Source organism: Otolemur garnettii, unplaced genomic scaffold (assembly GCF_000181295.1).
Source record: "Otolemur garnettii isolate 467f Iridium unplaced genomic scaffold, OtoGar3 scaffold00046, whole genome shotgun sequence".
Classification (NCBI taxonomy): Eukaryota; Metazoa; Chordata; class Mammalia; order Primates; family Galagidae; genus Otolemur; species Otolemur garnettii.
This window is the reverse complement of record NW_003852441.1, coordinates 10,072,584-10,091,537: the sequence shown is the minus strand read 5'-3', so window position 1 is coordinate 10,091,537 and position 18,954 is coordinate 10,072,584. Positions and strand designations below refer to the sequence as shown.

General features: G+C 51.1%; 1 protein-coding gene across 1 annotated transcript in view; it reads left to right on the top strand.

Moving 5' to 3' along the window:
- Positions 1 to 18,954, top strand: part of LOC100954822 (netrin-1) — a 75,370-nt gene that overhangs the window by 45,975 nt on the left and 10,441 nt on the right. The window contains exon 4 of the mRNA XM_012806031.2: positions 11,377 to 11,451. Within this exon, the coding sequence (XP_012661485.1) occupies positions 11,377 to 11,451 (75 nt within the window). The remainder of the gene's footprint in view (positions 1 to 11,376; positions 11,452 to 18,954) is intronic.

Genomic DNA, 18,954 nt, shown 5'->3' with positions numbered 1-18,954 from the left:
TAGCAGCAGTTACAAGTGGATTTTTAAAGGCAAAGTAGAGGACAGGGAGCAGGCTGTTATGAAGTTCTTTGGCAGGAATTCTCATTGGCCTGCAGAAGTCGCAGTGATTAGTGCAGGCTGTACATTGTTAAGCTCTAGGCTGTGGGTTATTGGGCTGGTTTATAGCTACTTGTGATAATAGCACGCAGCTTCAAGAGATGAAGACACAGCTTAAAGGGGAGTAGGGTGTGACTGCCCTCTCATTTTAATGTTGCTTTGGGCTTAATAATTGAAAGGGCTCAGAGTACTTAGATAAAAGTTCTGTTTTTAGGAAGAAAGGAGAAGAAACTTCAGAGAGGCCCTAGTGGATCTGTCAGACCAGGCTTGAGGATGTTGTGGGTTGTCGCAGCAGGCAGCTCTCTAGGGCAAGGTACAGAGGATGGAAGGTGCTGGCCCCCTGCCTCAGGCAGCTAGGTGCACCCTCCTGGAGCCTGAGCTTGCCTCAGGGAACCTTCTGCAGGGGTGGCCACAGCTAGAGAAGGGGCAGAAAGGAAGGACAGGCTTTCCCTGTGGACCACTCAATGGGGCAGGAGCACCAGGCCTGGCCCTGACCATCTAAGCCCCTGGACCTGGCTTGATGAGGCAGACCCAGTGCTGGGGTCCACTCGTGTAAAGAATTCACATCTGGGCTCGGCGCCTGTGGCTCAAGTGGCTCAGGTGCCAGCCACATACACCTAAGGTGGCGGGTTCGAATCCAGCTTGAGCCCACCAAACAACGATGGCTGCAACCAAAAAATAGCCGGGTGTTGTGGCGGGCACCTGTGGTCCCAGCTACTTGGGAGGCAGAGGCAGGAGACTTGCTTGACCCCAGGAGTTGGAGGTTGTTGTGAGCTGTGATGCCACAGCACTCTACCCAGGGGGACAGCTTGAGGCTCGGTCTCAAAAAAGAAAAAAAAAGATTTCACATCTGTACTGCTTCACCAGAATATTTATTTGCAGTCCTTGAGAAACAAGATTCTTGCAGAAGAATCACAATCTAGGTTTCTGAGAGGCTTGGAATTGGCTCTTTGTAACCACGGTACAGAATGAAGATCACATTCTTTTAACCTCGGGTGTAAGGTGGGGCCTTGGTGGCCCCGGGAGACCCGTCCCTGATGGTGAGAAGGTGAAAGCCAGCCTTAGCCCCATGCCAACTAAAGACCCAGCACCTAGAGGTCCCCAGGGAGGCAGGCCAGGCTAGACCCCTCTAGTGGTTTGGGGTTACATTTAAAATGGAAGTCACACCCTCTCCAGCCCTGTGTGGCCCCTCAGGGTTTGTGACTCACCTTTCTACTCTGCACATTCACCTTGTGCGGGGGTCCCCCAGCTTTCAGTCGGTCCTGAGGCTGTGCCAGGCTCAGTCCTGCCTTGGGGCCTGTCCACAGGCTGTTCTCCCTGCTCAGAACCCTCCCCTCAGAGCCTCTCACCCCTGCCTTCTCAAATGATGTAGGTCTTATTCATGGGTTATATCCTCAGGGAGCTGCTTCTCAGCCCTGGCTAGACCAGTGTCCTCCCTCCCTCACATTTCCACACACAGTCGGCATTCAGAAAATATCTGTTGGCTGATGGCCCACATTTCCTGTGTCCGTAGGTATTAACATTGTGGCACTGGGAAAGATTGAAAGTTCACACACACACACACACACCCCTCTGCCATTTCTTAGGGAGGATGTACCCCTTCCCCAGGCAGAAGCCCCCTGATCTGTAGTACAGATGTCACCTTGTTGAATACAGACATCATCTCATCACTGGATTCCCACCTTGCCTTGGTAAGTGGTCTCTATCCTCTTAGAAAAGAGACTCCCCCCAGACTATTTTTAGTTTACTTTTTAACACAAAAATTGTATCCTCATGGTAGTAAAAATTAGATAAGCCAGCAAAGCAAGGGTATAAAACCCAACCATAGGCCCACCACCCAACATCATAGTGTATATTATATTCTAGAATAAAATTCAACCCCCTGCCAAGGTTAACAACCCCTCAGGAACCCTGCTGGAAACCACACAGCCTCATCTCTGGCTGGGCGCTCTCCCAGCTCCAATCTCCCCTCCTTTTGGTCCCTTGTGTCTGCCTGACACTTGCCTGCTCCAGGGCCCTGGCACCTGCAGATGCTGGGATGCTCTTCCCTGCATTTTAGAAGGCTGGCTCCTTGTCACCCTGTCACTTCAGAGGGGCTCAGATCTAAGTGGCTCTTCACCTGAGCTCCCCACCCAGGTGTCCTGCTTGTATTTTCCTTTTCTGAGCATCATTTTCATGGGTGTGACTACACTCATGCTGTTGGGCTGTTCTGTCCTGCTGTGATGTTACCTGACTGCTCCATTAGCCTTGGGGTACACCCATGTGGGAGGTGCTTAGGAAAACTCTTAAGTGAATGAATGGATTCACAGAAGTGGGGTTGCTGCATCAAAGGGTATGTGTGTTCTCAGGGTGTTGACCCTGAGTGCCAGCTGCTCCCAGGAAAGCTCATATATAATTTCCGCCCCTACCATGTTGGATGAGTGTTGCCTTTGCCAGTTTGCCCGGCAGGAGTGCTGTCTTCCCATTGGTTCTCATTTTGTTTCTTTGATAATTTGAGATTGAACACATGTACTTTTCCTCTTTTGTGAATTGCCTGTTCCTTTCCTTTGCATTTCAGGGCGTTTGTCTTTTTGTTACTGATTCAGTAGAGTTCTTGACACCAGTCCTTTTTTGTGCATGTTGCAGACATTGGGGGCTTTCTCCTAGTCACATGTCCCCAAGAGGCTACCTCATCTGGGGAGTCCTTGGCCTTTCTGCCCCAGAGCCTGAAGTCTTGCTATTGAGGCAGACAGGGCTTGGGGTGATGAACTGGGTAGATGGGACTGGCACAGGCTTAGAGAGATGTTTGGAGGCTAAAGATCTGCCTGTGTACCCCAGCTCCCCCAAACGGGGGGAGCTGCACCCCTGGATAAAGTGCTTGTTGATAAGTGTGGTAAAAAGATGGTCTTACCTGGGGTGGGGGTGGGGCAGTCATTGAGTCACTCACAGCCTAGGACCAAGAGGTGAGAGTTGGTTTCATGGGAGTGCCTCCCCTGTCCCCCCCTGTGCTGGCCACTATGAGACCATGACACACAGCTGCAGCACCTTGGACACCAAACACACTCCAGTTGGACTCTCTGGCCTTGGGGGCTTCAGGAGAGAGGTTTCATGCAGCTTGGCAGCTCCAGGTCAGGCAGACAGGCCTCACTTGCATCTTGTCACCTGCTGGTGGCTGGAATGGCCCAGCTAAAACAGAGGGAGCCAGCTGGATGCCCTTCTAGCCCCAGCCTCTCTCCTTTGCACTCTTTCACTTCAGGCCAGGGGGAACCTACCCCTGCCCCTCCACGCACACACTAAGCCACTGGCGTCAAACTTACCCGACTCTCCTAGTTTCTCTGCCCTGGGAGGACCCAGACCACATTGCTCATGACATCCACCACCCCACCTTGCTGAGCTGAGAAGCAGGGAGGCAGAGGTGTGGACCAAGCAGGCCAGGGCTGCAGAGAGCAAGACCTCTGCCAGCTCCCCGCCCCACTCCAAGGGGAGGTGCCAGATGCGGTGCCCCTGGCTCCAACCACGGCCGCCAGGCTCTGCCTGCCATATGCTCAGAGATGAGCCTCGATCCGGCGAGCAGGCCAGCCCAGCAGGGTTTTGGCACCTGGGGCACAGGAGGCAACCAGAGGGGCCAGCTACCCAAGGTGGAGGAAGAGGCGGGAGGGGCTCAGCCACTGGGATTGGGCCTACAGAGCCACCTCTTGGCTCTTGGCCTTGGGTTGGTCAGGGGAGCAGGTGGGAGGAATGAAGGGGAGGGAGGCTATTCCTAGGAGGAGTCAGGATGCCAGCCAGCCAGGATGGGCCTGCTGAGAGCTGGGCAGATGGTGGCCTCCGGGTCTCAGAGGCTCTCCCTGGGACAGAACACATCTGAGTCAGGGGGCCAAGCAGTGCCTGTGTCCAGCCCTGGTAGCTTTTGGCTCTTGTTGGGGAGGTGGGTAGGAGAGAAAGGCGACCCTGATGCCAGGTCCCCCCTGCAGATCTGCCAGTATATTCCTGTGCCCTTAGTCTGAGTCCCAAGGGGCCCCTGCCCACTCCTCACTTGTTATTCCTGCATGGAGCAAGCTCGCTCTGGCTGAGGTGGGCAGGATTTCAACCACCTGGTGGAGGATGAGACTCTGCAGGGTGCAAAATGTTGCGTCTCTTGATAAATGAGGCTGATCAGCTGGTGTGCAGGGCCTGGGTATGATACGCTGGCCTTTATATTAAGGCTGAAATGCATGAAACTCCCTTTTTAAGTTGCAAAATGGTTGATTTTCAGCATTTTCATGTTTTTCATTTTAATAGCTTTCCATCTTTTTCTGTTTCTGAACAGATCAAATAGCATGAAATTAATATCCTTTAAATGTTTACCTGGCCCTGCCTCTGAGACTATGTTGAGCCAGACATTTCTTAAGACTATTTATTCAGATTCCATATCCTTTCTCCAGTTCAACTTGGTCATTCATATTTTCCTAAAAATGCATTTCATTCAGATTTCCAAGATTTTAGCTTAAATTTGTATATAGTGGCCTTAGATCATGGTGGTACCCTTTCCTCATTACCTCCTAGTGTTGTGTTTTCTCTCTTTTATTCACAATTAGACATGACAGTGTTTTGTCTTTTTTTTAGTTTGCTTTGTATTGGGGCTTTTCAGAGAGTCAGTTCTTGGGCGTATTTATAATTTTTGAGTTTTTCTTTATCCTACTTTATTAATCTCTGCTTCTGTTGTTATTCTTTCCTCCTGCTTTCTTTGGGCTTTGTTTTACCCCTTTTCTAACTTCAAGAAGTTAATGCTCTGCATTTATTTTCATTTCTTATTCTTTTCTTAAAGTTTTTTTTCATTCCTTATTCTTTAAAAACAAATAATACCTATTACGTTGTGCAGGAAATGTGGCCTGTACGGTTTCAGCTTTGGGGGGATTACTTTAGCATTCTTTCACTCCTTAAGTGTTTTGTCTATTTCTTTTTGTTATTTCTATCAGTTTTTGCTTAATAAATTTCAATGAAATGTTATCCTACACCAAAAAAAATACATTTTTTAAATTACTAGGTAGTCGTCTTTATCCTTTGTGAACACACTTGCCTTGAATTCTTTTTTTGATAATTAGCATTTCTACATCTTGGTTCAATTTTTGTTTTCATTTACTGATAAACGCTTGCCACTGCTGAAGTGGTGAGGCTCACAAAGTCACTTTATTGGGTTATATCCCTCATAAGCAGTAATTTATTATTTTTAAATTGATTTTTCAATAGAGGAGTTGGATCCATTACCTTCATTGTTTTTTCTTTAGAAATTTCTGTAGAATTACCCTTCTGTAATCTTGATTTTTCATAATTGCTTCTTAAAATTTCCATTTTTTCCTGTTTCACCTTTTGGCATATTAACTATAATTTATTTCTTATCTTCTCCAGAGTTGTGTGGTTATCATAGGGGTTTTCTTTCTTTCCTTTTTTTTTTTTTTTCCTTTGAGAGACAGAGTCTCACTTTGGTAGAGTGCCATGGCATCACAGCTCACAGCAACCTCCGGCTCTTGAGCCCATGCGATTCTTCTGCCTCAGCCTCCTGAGTAGCTGGGACTATAGGCACCTGCCATAACGCCTGGCTATTTTTTTGTTGCAGTTTGGCCAGGGCCGGGTTCAAACCTGCCACTGTCGGTATATGGGGCTAGCACCCTACCCACTGAGCCACAGGTGCTGCCCTATCTTGGGGTTTTGCAAAAGCATTATTTGGTATAATAGCTCTGATCGGTCAGAAGCGAGCATGAACTAGCATCTTTGCATTCTATTTAAGATAATGTTTAATTCCTCACCTTATTTTACTTCTTAGTTTTTTAATATGATCTAAATTTTCAAATTAAATTTAAATATTATATATGTGTGTCTACATCTATATATAGAGAGAGACTGATGTTCCCTTTCAAACATTTTTAAATTATTTTGATACTTGCATTCTGTTTTAGAACCAAATTTGAAATGCATATGTTTACTGGTTTTGGTGCTCATCACCAGTGTGTGTTATCATGAGCTTCCTCTCTTAAACTCTTATTTTTTGATTCAATTAATAGTTTGAAAGCATTCTCATGTAAAGTTCTTATTTGAAAAAGGATACATGATTTGAATATTTTCTGAGCCCTTGCACACTTGAGAATATCTTTTGTTTATTATGGCCTACATACATATAAGACAGTCTAGCTAGGTATAAAATTCTTGGGTCACAAATTTTCTTCTTAAGACCTTGTAGACCTTGCCCCATGATCATCCGACCAGGTTATTGAGCCTTCTTCCATGAGCCTTTTCCCTCTTGCCTATATAGGTCTTAAGCTCAGGAATCCTATCTGTGATTTTTGTTTCTATTCCATTTTACTATTGCAAATTAGTTCTTTCCTGATCCTGTCACCTCCCTACTTTGTCTTTTATCCTTCTCTTTTATCATAGTTTTCATGACTTTATCCTTTTCCTCTAAATTTTGCAAGAGTTTCTCCAATTTATTGAGTTTCTCTGTGTTTCCGAATTGATTTTCTATCATTTCATTTCTCTTTGCTGCTTCCAAAGTAGATTTTAATTTCACTATTGGGCTTTTAGAGTTTTTTTTTTAAGTCTCCCCCCTGCCCTGCAACTCTTCTTTTCTTGTATCATGTAGCTTTCCCAGCTTAGCTTTGCCTCCCCTGATGGCTTTCTTCAGAGGCTGTGTAGTTTTAGAATTTTAGAGTTTTTTTTTTTAATCCACCCATGCCCATTTGGTCACATATTATCTATGGCTGTTTTTGAGCTATGGCAACAGAGTTGAATGACTCAGAGTGACTGAAACCATGTGGCCCTCAAAGCCTAAAATATTAACTGTTTGGTACTTTACAGTAAAACATTTGCAGATCTTTGGATTCTCACTTCAGATTTAAGGAGAGTGGGAAGGAAATATACATAGCTCATCTACCTTTTTTTTTTTTTTTTTTTTTTTGACAATATCTCTCTCTGTCGTCTTGGGTAGAGTGCTGTGGCATCAGCCTAGCTCATGGCAACCTCAAATTCCTGGGCTCAAGCAGTCCTCCTCCCTCAGCTTCCCGAGTAGCTGGGACCACAGGTGCTCACCATGGCGCCCAGTTAGTTTTTTTCTATTTTTATTAGAGACAGGGTCTCGCTTTTGCTCAGGCTGGTCTCCAACTCCTGAGGGTTGCAAATGATCCTCCTGAGCTCAAATGATCCTCCTGCCTCGGCCACGCAGAGCGCTGGATTACAGGTGTGAGCCACCTTGGCCAGCATCATTCTTGGTTTCTACCAGCCATTACCTGGATTCCTTCTGCCCTGGAAGGTGGTTCCTTTTGCTCATGCCCACTGCCTAATTTTCTAAGTCTCTGCATGCATGAGTTAGATAAAAATACAAGTTCCTTCTGGTCCCTACCTGCTTCCCTGCCTGTTTCCTGGTCCTTGTCTCTCTGTCATCTTCCTTTTTTTCTGGATCTTTCTGCTCATAATACAAAGAGTTGTGTCCTGAGGTAAAACCTGAACAGGTTTTGCTTATTCCACCACCATCTGCCTTTAATTAATAAAGATTGCTCCCAGATTCCAGCTTGGGGTCATTACGCGTTTTGTTTTTGGCACGAGTGTGAATTTTCAGTTTGTCATTGTCTTCATAGCTCTCTTGGAACAAAACAAGGGGAGGCTGCCAAGTAGATGGCACTTTGAAGAAGGAGTCAGAGCATCCTTTGAAAGCATTGGCTTGTCCATCCTGATGGCATCTCTGTAGCTTTGTGTATATTTGATAAAGGGAGAACATATGTTTGCCTTATCCAGGGGCCACTTGTCTGGTGACGTCAGCTATCTGGTATCCAAACTAAAGAAAGAGTCCACAGGCGGCCAAGTAACTCTCACAGTGTCTGTGTTGTGCACGTCCTTCTTTTTGCCCAGAGGAGAAAGCCTGTGTACCTGTATTTTGTGTATAATTCTAACAAGCCTGGCCTTTCTGTTTTCCTAGCTCGTAGTTACAGTAGAATCACCAAATCTGAAGGGACTAGGGACGTTTTGCAACAAGCACACTGACAAGTTCCAGCCGACAGAAAGGAAAGTCATAGGATATAGAACCCCCCCACCCCCCAAAAAAAAACACATACACAGGTGCGCACAGCTGCTACAAGAGCTCAGCGCTGTCAGCATTTTCCGTGAGGGAAACTTCTTCAGATTCTCTATGTGAGCACTCTACAGGTGCAGTCAACAGCCTCCGATCCGGGCCTTTTCTCTGCTACACTGGGTGCTCTGGGCAAGTTGTGGGTGCAGAGATCGTCCACATCTCCTGGCTGGTTCAGGCAGGTTCTAACCTTGACCAACGCACATAAGAATCATCTGGGAAGCACAAAAATCCAGGCACTCGGGCCATTCTCTCAACTGAAGGCTATCAGAAGCTCGTGGGGGTGGGCCCCAAGCATCCCAGTCTTTTAAACTTTCCAGGTGATTCCACTGTGTAGTCAGGGCTGGGAACCAGAGGGCAAAGAGCAGGGCTCCTGTAGCCAGATAGTCTCATTAATTAGCCATGAGACCTGGGGTCAGGGCTGAGTCAGCAACGTCTCACTCACTGGTGTTTTCATCTGTAAAGTGGGGCCGGATTGGAAGAGTTGAGAGGCGCTCCCAAGCCATGAACAGTGCCGGACATGTTGCACTGTTCTCATACACTGTCCTCACTTGCTAGTGCCACATGAGTCACCACTGTTATCGAGGTACAGACTCTTAGTATTCATGGTGACGACTGATTTGTCAAGCAGGGTCTGGGGGCTCCATCTAATTAGGCAGTGATGGATGCTGCACGTTCTAGGATAATTTCTGTCCCAGACAGCTACATGGCTCTGGATAGAAGGACTGCAGAGCTTAATAGGCTGGGACCCTGGTGCTGAAGGCACAGGGGCAGGTTGTTCTAGGACTCTTCTGCCCTTCTGACCACTCTGGAACCTTTTTGGGCTCTCGTTTTTAAAGCTGAACACAGGGGTTCCACCTGCTCCCCACCCCCCACAAGGCTTTTGTGAGGCTGGAACTGCTGACGTATTCAAAGACACCCTCTCCACTCAACCAAGGCTGCGTCTGAGCCATGGGAGGAGGCAAGCTGAAAGTGATTTCCTCCTAAGTGGGCTGGAGGATTTCATTAAAAAACAAGAAGGCAAGAAGAGAGGATTCAGGCTGTCCCTGCAGCAGTGTCACTCAGCATCCCTTGCATTCCAATTTGCTTCCCTAAGTGGAGAGAGCAGGGAGGGATTCTAGCCTGCTCACATGGGAATGCCAGGACTTACGCACAGCCTAGGTTCAGCCATGGCTATGGCTTTACTTGTGAGCATCATCTGTCTGTGAGCTGGCAGAGATGTGGCCAGAGTGGCCATTCCCAATGGGAGGTGTGGTGTTGCTGATGATGGTAATGAAGGTGTCATGACTTGTGTGTCTGGGCTGCCATCACCTCTCACCTTAACCTCAACCTTGGGCACAGTAGAGTGAGAGTCACTTTCTCTGGACAACCTAGTCCCTGCAGCCCCAAGAGGTCCCTACTCTAATAACCAACCAACCATCCAGCTTGTGGGAAAGACCAGTACTGTGGCCTGCAGTGCTGCCAAGCAGGGGCATTTTAAGGGCTCGGATCATAGTGGAACAGAAAGGGGTTGTTTTTTCTCCATTTTCTGAGACTGGCTTCTAACTGGAGGCCCTAAGGGGCTGGCACAGGAGGCAGTAGGGGGCTGTTGGCGTGGCTACCAGAGTAGTGGGATGGAGCTAGTCGACTTTAATCGAAGTACCAGTTAGTGCATCCTGGGACTTCAAAGGAAGCTACAGCCAGAGGCTGGCTCTGTGGAGGTTTCTGAATATTTCCTGCAAATCTGAGCCCCAGGCTGGGATGCTGGTGTCACTGAGAGGCCTGCCTTTCTGCCTGGGCTTTGCCCTGTACTTCCACACAAACCACTTCTTACTTCATTTCACCTTGGCCTTGGTTTTCCTCTCTGCAGGATGGGATGTTGCCACTGTTCCTGGGTGGTCACCTTTGTGTATGCACATGTGTGTTGAACTTTATATTCCTTATCATCCTCTCCCCACCCCTCACTGGGACACACACCCAGCCCATTCCACCATTGCTCCCAGAACAGGCTGGACCCCCTGTAGCACCCAGGCCGGCCTGGCTGGGCTTCCCTGCTGCTGCCCCCCACTCTCAATCTGGGAGTTGCTGAAATACTGGACATTTCTCATCCCTAGCTCTGAGATGGATCTGTTGGTGTTCAGAGAAACAGAGAGTGGCCTAACCAAGAGTTCAGGGATCATGATATCTTAGACCCAAGTTCACAGCAGAGTTGTAGCAAAACCTACCTGTATTGCACTGTGCAGGCAGTTTAGTCTCTTTGGGCCTCAGTTTTCTTGTCTACAGAATGGGAATAACACTTGTACCACAAAGAATGGTAGTGAGAGCTAAATGAGCTCCATCCTGTTGGGTGGTAGAGGTAGGGCAGACTAGGGGAGATTTGCAATTTTGGGGCCTCTAAGATGATCTGGGTCATCACACATAGGCCTAGCAAAGGAATGGTATCACCTGTCCAAAGAACAGAACTTTTTGGCAGAGAAGACCATGGCAAGTTAAGGTGGGAGGTTCTATTTAGGAAGTTGACACAGGCTACCCCTACGAGAACAGGCCCAATGGCTGGCAGGTCCTGATGCCCCACACATCCTGTCTCACTCTTCCTCAGGTCCTAGAAGCCCTCAAAGTGCTACCCGGCGGACACAGGCCCGGAAGCCCTGCCTCTTAGCAGTAGGGCCTATTAGAACTAAACTCGTCTTCGTGGGGTATTTTATTTGCACACTCCAGTAGAGTGGACACCAAAGGGGTTTTCTAATGCTTCATGGGCTGCTAATTTCCTCTGTGACCTCTTTTGTTGGGGCCTGACCCCAGCCAGAGACTCCACGCCATGAAAGCCAGTGCCTGACACAGACCCAGGGCACGGGGTGACAATGAGGCCTCTATCGGCTTTAATGAGGCTCCATTTGCATCTTAAGAACAGGGAGAATCTGTGTGGTGCTCAGAATCCTTGGGTGGCACAATACGGGAGCCCCCAGAGTCTCTCACGGAGGCCAAGGTGGCTACAGGCAGCAGCTAAAGGATTTGTCAGCTGGGGAAGGGGGTGGGTGGGTCAGGCGGGGGCCCTTTGTCCCAGGGCCTCTTTAGAAGGCTGGGCCTGCCCTGGATGGCCGCCCGCCCGGCCTGGCCCATGGGATCACAGGCTGCTGGGTGTTTGGGGAGGTGGCCTCCCACTCTGCCCTCCAGTCTATTCATCGCCAGCCTAATTAGTTTTTGTCTATGCTCTCCTCACCCCCCTGCAGACTGTGATTCCTACTGCAAGGCCTCCAAAGGGAAGCTGAAGATTAACATGAAAAAGTACTGCAAGAAGGACTATGGTGAGTGAGGGTCCCCTTATCTGGGGAGGAGGGGAGGACAACATGACCAGTGAGGAGCTGGGTTTGGGGTGTAGATGGCTCCAGGAGGGTGTTGGTCATGAAGTTCTTGCGACCAATGGGAACCTAGTTGAATAGATCCCATATCCAGGAATTTCTCATCTCTTCTACTTTGGCCTTCAGAGATGGGGGTAAGGAGCCCCAGTGGCCCGAGTTGTCCCTCTGCCCTGCAGATGGGCACCCACACCAGTGGGGCCCACCTTCCCAGACTGGCCTCTAACTTCACTGTGCTTCGGAGGCACTGTGTGGCTACAGACAGGTCACTTTAGCTCTCCAGTCTTCCGTGTCTTTATCCGTGCCATGGGCATTCAATCTGGGTCTACGTTTCTCAAAGTGAAGCCCTCTAGGCACAAGAAAGGGAGAAGGAACTCTCTGGTGTGTTTCGCATGTCCCACCAGGCTGTGGTGGGGCTGGGAAGCCTGTGTTTTAAGGGCTCCCTGGTAATTCTGATGCATCTGACGTTTAAATGCAGTGTAAAGGGGATTCTTCAGCCAGGACCTATGGGACAGACAACCCTGGGAGCCACCTCAGAGATTGCCTATTGGCTATGTCCTTAGAGGGGCCTCCTTTCTTGTCCCCCTATTCTCACTGTGCCCTGGGAACAGCAGGGTTCTCTTGATATCCTCATGCCAACTGGCCCTGTGGGCAGTGAGGAGTCACTATGTGGTTACTGGTCCCTGTGTCTTTGCTGGTTGGAGGCTTGGGCTGGCTGGACACTACCTGATGCAGGGTCAAGGCCTGACTGTGGTCACTGTGGGTGGGAGGCAGTCAAGAATCCTATCCAGGAGGGGGCCTAGGGCGACCAGTGAGTAATGTGTACAAGGAGCTGGGGGGCAGACTGCACAATGAGAGATGAAAACACAAGTCCCCAGAGAATCATCCAGTTGACCATTGGCAGGGCAAAGTCCCTGAGTACAGACAAGGGCATCCATATAGGTGTCTATGGCCCCCACCATAGGCCAAGAAGGAGCCCCAGGCCCAGGGCTTCTGAACACAGGCCTGGTTCTTCCAGCATGGGGCCTCTTCCTGATCTTGTAGCTGGGCTGATCAGGCCTGGGGCTAGGCTGCCTCTTCCCGGCCTGTCAGTCCACGTCTGCCCACCATCCACCTTCCTCTGTCGTCCTCCCCACTCTACCTAGATAGGGCCCCTTCTTGTTCATCCCTGTCCAACTGGCCCCAGGAGGTGCCTCCCTGTTCCAGGCCTCCATGGCCCTGCTGGCCCTACACCTGGCCTCCTCTGGGAAGGCAGAGAGACCTGTCTCTGCTGTCCAGCTTCCTGAGGCTGTCCTGGTCACACTCCTCTTGGGGGCCCAGGGGTGAGTCCCATTGCTTATCTGAACCTCAGTTTCTGTAAAATGGAGATGATCCACTTACTACATGGATGGGAGACTGGTGGGGGAAAGGGAGGGGAGAAGAAAGGGTGATGGGAGAAGTGGGGTGAGAGGGAGAGCTGCTGTGGAGGTGGCCTCACAGTCCAGATCCCAGGCTCCATCTCTTCCCTGGCCCCAAGGTGTCTGACAGGCCTCATAGGATCCTTGCTGGGCCAGCTGCTAGAACCAGATTTAAGGTTTTTTCTTTTATAAGGACAATGGGTAGGACCTTTCAACATAATGAAATGAATAATAAGGCCTAAATGAGCCCAGTGGAATGCTTAGAACTTTTTAAATGTTCTTGTTTTACCCGTGTCCACCTGTGTGAGAGTGTGTATGAGTATATGTACATGTAAGAGTGTGTGTGTGAATATGTGAGTATAAGAGAGTGTGTGTGTGTTCGTAAGAGAGTGTGAGTGAGGGTGACTGCATGCATACACATGCGCCCCCACACCGGAGCCCTGGAGGGTGCAGCAAGAGTGCCTGGCAGGTTTTATGCGTCATTTCAGAAGTTGCTGGGCTGTGGGCATTGATGTTCACAGCCCTTCTGGGGTCCACAGAAAATTCCTAAAAGCCTCTTTAAAGCGCACATGTCCCAAGGCATGGCAGAAACTCCCAAGGGAAAATAAACCTGGATTTTGAACACAAGTGCTATCTCAGAGCTAGGGTGACAACCTCAAGGAGGGACCCCAGAATGTTTTGAAAGAAGTTCCTGTGGTCCCCAGCCACAAGGAATATGTCCTCCTAGCCCTGGGTCTCCAGTGTCTGCCAGGGACTTTGAGGCAGGGGCCCTATCCCTTTCACTGCCCTCCTGTGGGATAAGGACTCAGTCTGCGGACATGAGCACCTGGCTCCCAGCTAAGCAGTGGGTCAGGAGTTGCAGAGGTCACATGCATCTCTCCTCCTCCTCCTCCTTTCCTGCACAAGGCCTTAGGTCACCTGGCAGGGAGCTGGGAGGGAAGAGGAAGATGTGGGCCTGCTGGGGGAGGGATGATTTTGTTGGTTTGGTTTGGTTTTAGTTGGAACCTTAGGTGGCCATCCTGTGAAACAGGGTTGAGGCAAGGCGAACTAAGCAGTGTTTCTGCACAGCGCTGTCCTTCAGCCTCTGTTCTGTAAGAAACACTCACACATATTCACACTCTTAGACTCACACAGAAACTGCAAGAAAATGGAAAACACTGGACTTGTAGTAGTTACTGACACAGATCCTATTTTCCACCTAATTCTGCTGGACTCAGATTCCCTCCATTGAATTCTGCGCTTGCCCCCTCCACTCCCCTCCACTCCCCGTCTGGGTATTCCAGGGGCACTGTGGCTCTTCAGAGCTCTCCTTGCTGTCACCCCTGGGAGGTAGACCCCCCTACCTGCTGAACCGGACACCCGCCTTTTATAGACTCAGAGGAGCCCCTGAACCCTGTGTCTTAGTGGGCCCCTTCGGATAGCAGTGGCATCTCTCTCAGGGCAAGGAGGGCTGGAGCACAGCTCTGAGTGCCATCCGGCTCTCTGTTCCTGGTTTGAGCCTTGCCTTGGCTCCCACATCTGACTTCTTGTATGTGATCAGGGCCAAGCAGGTGTCAGGGATGGTGGACTTTAGCTCCCTTGGGTCATGGATGGGGACACAGGCTGGCTGAGTGAGGTGACTTCCTCAGCCTCCAGCTCCTCCCAAGGTGGCCCTCTCTGGGCTTTTCCTTCCCTGTCTCCATCTCCCAGCCTGGCCAGCCCATCTTGCCCACCTTGCCCACCTCATGCCCCCACACTTACTGCCCCAGCACCCACTGTCTGTGTTTCTGCTGTGGGCAGAACTTGAGCAGCCAGTAGCATGGGCAAAGTGACCCTAGGGAGCTGATGGGAGCTGGAGCTGGGGTGCCACCAGCTTTCATGTCCTCCTAATATACCCCCAACTGCACAGTTAGGGCTGCCACTGCCCCTTCCTATTCCCCAATGCCTAGGAGGATGGCATTTCTGGTTTTAGGACTCATTGGTTGGTACTCTTGGGGTTACTTAAAAGTTGGGGTATAGTCCAGCTCAGCCTGTGTGTCCAGGCAGAAGGCAGGACAAGTGTCTAAAAGGGGGTCACAGAGGCTTTTGGACTGGAGGCAGGGCCTCAGGGAGTGTGGCTTGGCCAGAAAGGAGTAAGGAGCCCCGGGGGGATTGTGGGTGCTACAGGAAGGAGCCCTTTGGTGCAGGGGCCTTGCCCCAAGGCTGGGGTGTGGGGTAGAGATCTCTGGGCTCTGCTGGGCCTCATGGAGAATTTCCTGGGTGTCATTTGTTTGGCCCCTGGATGAAGTGTGTTTGGGTGTATTGTGGGCCAGCTCTGCTGCAGGTGACCAGCATGGGTACAGGAGGGAGCTGGCCTGGGTATGAGAGCAGGGAGGCGGCCAGGCCAGGCCGGGAGGGCTGGGAAGGGCTCAGCTCAAGGCTGCATAATCCCTGCTCTCTGACTGACACCCCGGCAGGGGGCCAATTAGGAAACACATTTCCTTCACTCAGGGCACTTGGATGTTCCAGAAGCCGTTAATTAGAACCTCAGGATTGCCACCCCTGCTGGGTGAAGAGCAGGCTGCCAGCAGCCCCAACCCCATCCTCCTTCTGGGGCCTTGGGCTCAGGAGAGGCTCAATGTCGCACTGTTGGGGTCTGAGCCCCACTGACCATGGGTAGTTGCTGATGGATGGAGGCAGGGGTGCAGTGACCTGGGGGTGCTGGCCCTGTCCCGTGTTCTCTCAGGCATGTTTACCATCACGAGGGCCCAGCTTAGGTAAGGTAGAGGAGGGGTGGCCTGTGCTAAGGCCCGGCCGTCCCCCTATGACCAGGAATGGTGGCCCCATTACCTTCCTGTCGAAGGGAGAGGACCTATGGCCCCCATGTCCACAGATTCCTAATTTGCTGTGTGACTTTAGTCGGCCGCATGGGCCTCAGTCTCCTCATCTGTCTAATGGAGGTGTCATCTAGGGGACATGATACTGTTGTGAGACACTGATCATGGTCCCACCATGCCAGGTGCTGTTAATAAGGGGCAGGGGCCAGTGGCGAGGCTGTCATCCACCTGGCCTACCTCTCCCAGGGCCACCTCAGTCCTCTGATGCCCTCTAGGGGAACCCAGCTCATCTTACAGATGCTTGAAAAAGAGTCTGGGCGTGGAGTGGTTGCTCCCACAAGACAGGTGTTGTTATTTTCAGGCATATTAGTGATTGCTGCCAACTTCTCAGGAAAACCCTGCTTTGGAGGGGCCCTTCCTTTGTGTAGGTGCCCTGAGCAAATGTGTGTGTGTGTGTGTGTGTGTGTGTGTGTGAGAGAGAGAGTATGTGTGTATGGTCACCACAGCGTTTGCATCCGTTGGGCCAGCTTGGATACTGGCAGAGCCCATCAATGCTGACTTACCCGTGCTGTGGCATGTTACCTAGAAGCACGGGCCCCAGATACTGCTGCCAGCAGAACATTCCAGCCCAGCCGTACCGCTGCACCAGGCTTCCCAGGCACTGCCCCATGGCCCCCTTGCTTTCCCTTACCTCTCACCTTCCTGCCTGCTTCTCATCTTGTCCCCGTGTTGCTCCCTTGTCCAGTCCTCACTCATCTGCCTGTGTTTGCACAGCCTCCCCCAAGTCACATAGCTGCTGCACGCTATGGCCATCACAGCAGTGCACAGACTTAGATGTCCTGGTCTCTCACACACCCATTCTCACCCCCAGCCACTCCCTCCAAACACATTCACTGAGCGCCTGCCGTGTGCCCTGTCCTGTGCTGGGTGTTGCGCTTATAGGTGGGTGTGAGACAGGGTCTTGGCCCTCCCGGAGCCCACAGTCTGGGAGAGGAGATGGATGCCCAGATGAAAGCTGTAGGTAGATGGGTGATGGGAACACTTAGGGCATGGCCCATCTTCTGGAGCAGATGGGGGAAGGGAAAGCTTCTTAGAGGAGGGAGCCCAATGCTCACAGCAAAGCAGGAGTCCAAGACAGAGGGAGAAAAGTCTTCAGGCACAGTGGCTAGCAACAGGCTAGCTACATCCAAGAGGAGGGAGATTGGGGGTGCCGGGTACAGGGGTGGAACCTGGGGAAGCCAGAAAGAGGCTGACGGAGGTGTGGGGGCTCCTGCCCTGCCCAAGCCACTGCCTCAGGTGGCCCGGGTGCCACCGCCTGCCTCTTTCTTCTCCCTGGGATTCAGAAAGTGGGGAAGACAGCTCACATTCTGAAAGGTGAGATCATCTTACTTCTGCCAGTTCTTGGAAAAATTATTCATTCCCAGAAATGTTTATTAGTCACCCCTTTTGTTGAAAGACATTTTGGCACCACCACATGGAAAAATCAAAATGTTTTTCACAAGATGATTTGTCTCAAGTATTCCTCCTGAGATCCCACAGGGGTTACTTCTGAGGATACAACTCAAGGGAGACATTCTGTGGGCATCTGTGGGGGAGGAGCAGGGCCCGTTAGCCTCTGAGTGTGTCACACGTGTGTGCTGGTGTGCTTTCTTGGGGCTGGGGACCTAAGCAGAATTGTGATATAGGTCAGCATACCCCATGTGCCCTGGGGCAGAGGGCTCGCCAGGCCAGCAGCCATCCCTCTGGCAGGCCCTGCATGGGGCACATCACAGGCGTCACTCTTGTCCTTGTTCAATCCTTACAACACCTCATGAGGCAAGGATTCCTATCAACAGAGCATGGAGACTTAATAAGATAGAATAATCTGCCAGGTCAGGTACTCTATGGCTTTCTTCTCCCCCAGCCAGGGGGTCAGGCTTTTCTTAGTGTGGAACAGTCCCGGAGAAGGCTCAAGACCCGGGTGCCCCAACAATTCCTGATAACCCTCTGAGGAAAGGCCACAAAGCCATCCTCACAGGCAAACAAGTGGGAATAAGCAGCCTCCATGGCACTGGGGGTGTCTGAGATGACAGGGCATAAGTGCTGGGCACAGTGGCAGGGACTGGCACAGCCCTTCACGTGGGTGGTAGGTGTGGCCATGTGGTGGAGGAAGCTTCTGGGTGGGGAGGTGGGGAGACGAACCTGGCAGTGAAGGTCGGCCTGGAGGAGAGGCTGTGGAGGAAACAGTTTCTGTGGATCAGAGGCCGCGGCAGTGGTGAAGGCCCTAGTGGCCCCACATATGGACCGAGTCCTGCTCCGATCTAGTCACTCAGGCTGGGAGTCAGATGAGCTGGGATGATGGGGAGGGTCTAGCAAGTCAGGTCTCTAGCTTGTCCCAGGGACAAGAGCCCTCTCTGCAAATAAGAGCCTCTCCCTGTGCTAACAGCACCCTGCTTCCTTTTCTAGACCTAGGGTCGCCAGCTATTCCTAATCAGGTCTAGTCCCTTCAAGTGCGCAGAATGGGATGGTCATCAACCCATCACAGAGATGGCTACTATGTTTGTAGCAGTGATCTTTGGACTTGGGTATAGGCACAGATGTTAGAACTACAGTTTGGAGGCTGTCCCCCAGAGGCAGGGCGCCTGCTGAGGATCAGGAGGTAACTAATGGAGAGGTAGGAGAGGCCACCTCTCTTGAGCATTGTCCCTGTGCCCAGAGAATGGGACACAGACCAGTCTGCAGCATGTGGCATGGTGTTTCAGAGCCTCAGTGACCCTTCCCTGGGGTCACTGGCCCCCTGGGGATCCTCTGATTTCCCCCCACCAGATGTGACCTACCCCCCCAGAGTGCCAACCCCATATGGAGGCCAGATGTTGAGCTGGGTCTGTGTGAGTCAGTCTGAGGTCACGGAATGTGGGTGACCACCAGGTTGGGCAGGGATCGGCCCCAGTGACAGCTCGATGGAAAAGCTCCTGAGCCCACAGGAAAGTCTGTGTGCTGAAAGCCAGGTGGGGGCAGGTGCTGTGCCAACGGGGCCTCCTGGCATGGGGGACTCTGGGGGTGCAGTCCTTCCCTCAGCAAACCCCTGTCCCCAAAGCTGGCTGTGGAGAGGGCAGAGTAGGCCCCAGAGGCTGCCTTCACTCCTGCCCCCCATCTGGTCCTCATCTGTACCCCGCCCCAGGAGGTTGCCCTTGTCGTCCTCATGCTGTTTCCTTTCTGAACATACTGATTTTAGGAAGTGGGAGTGGGCAGACATGGCCCTGAGGGGCCACAAAGGCCAT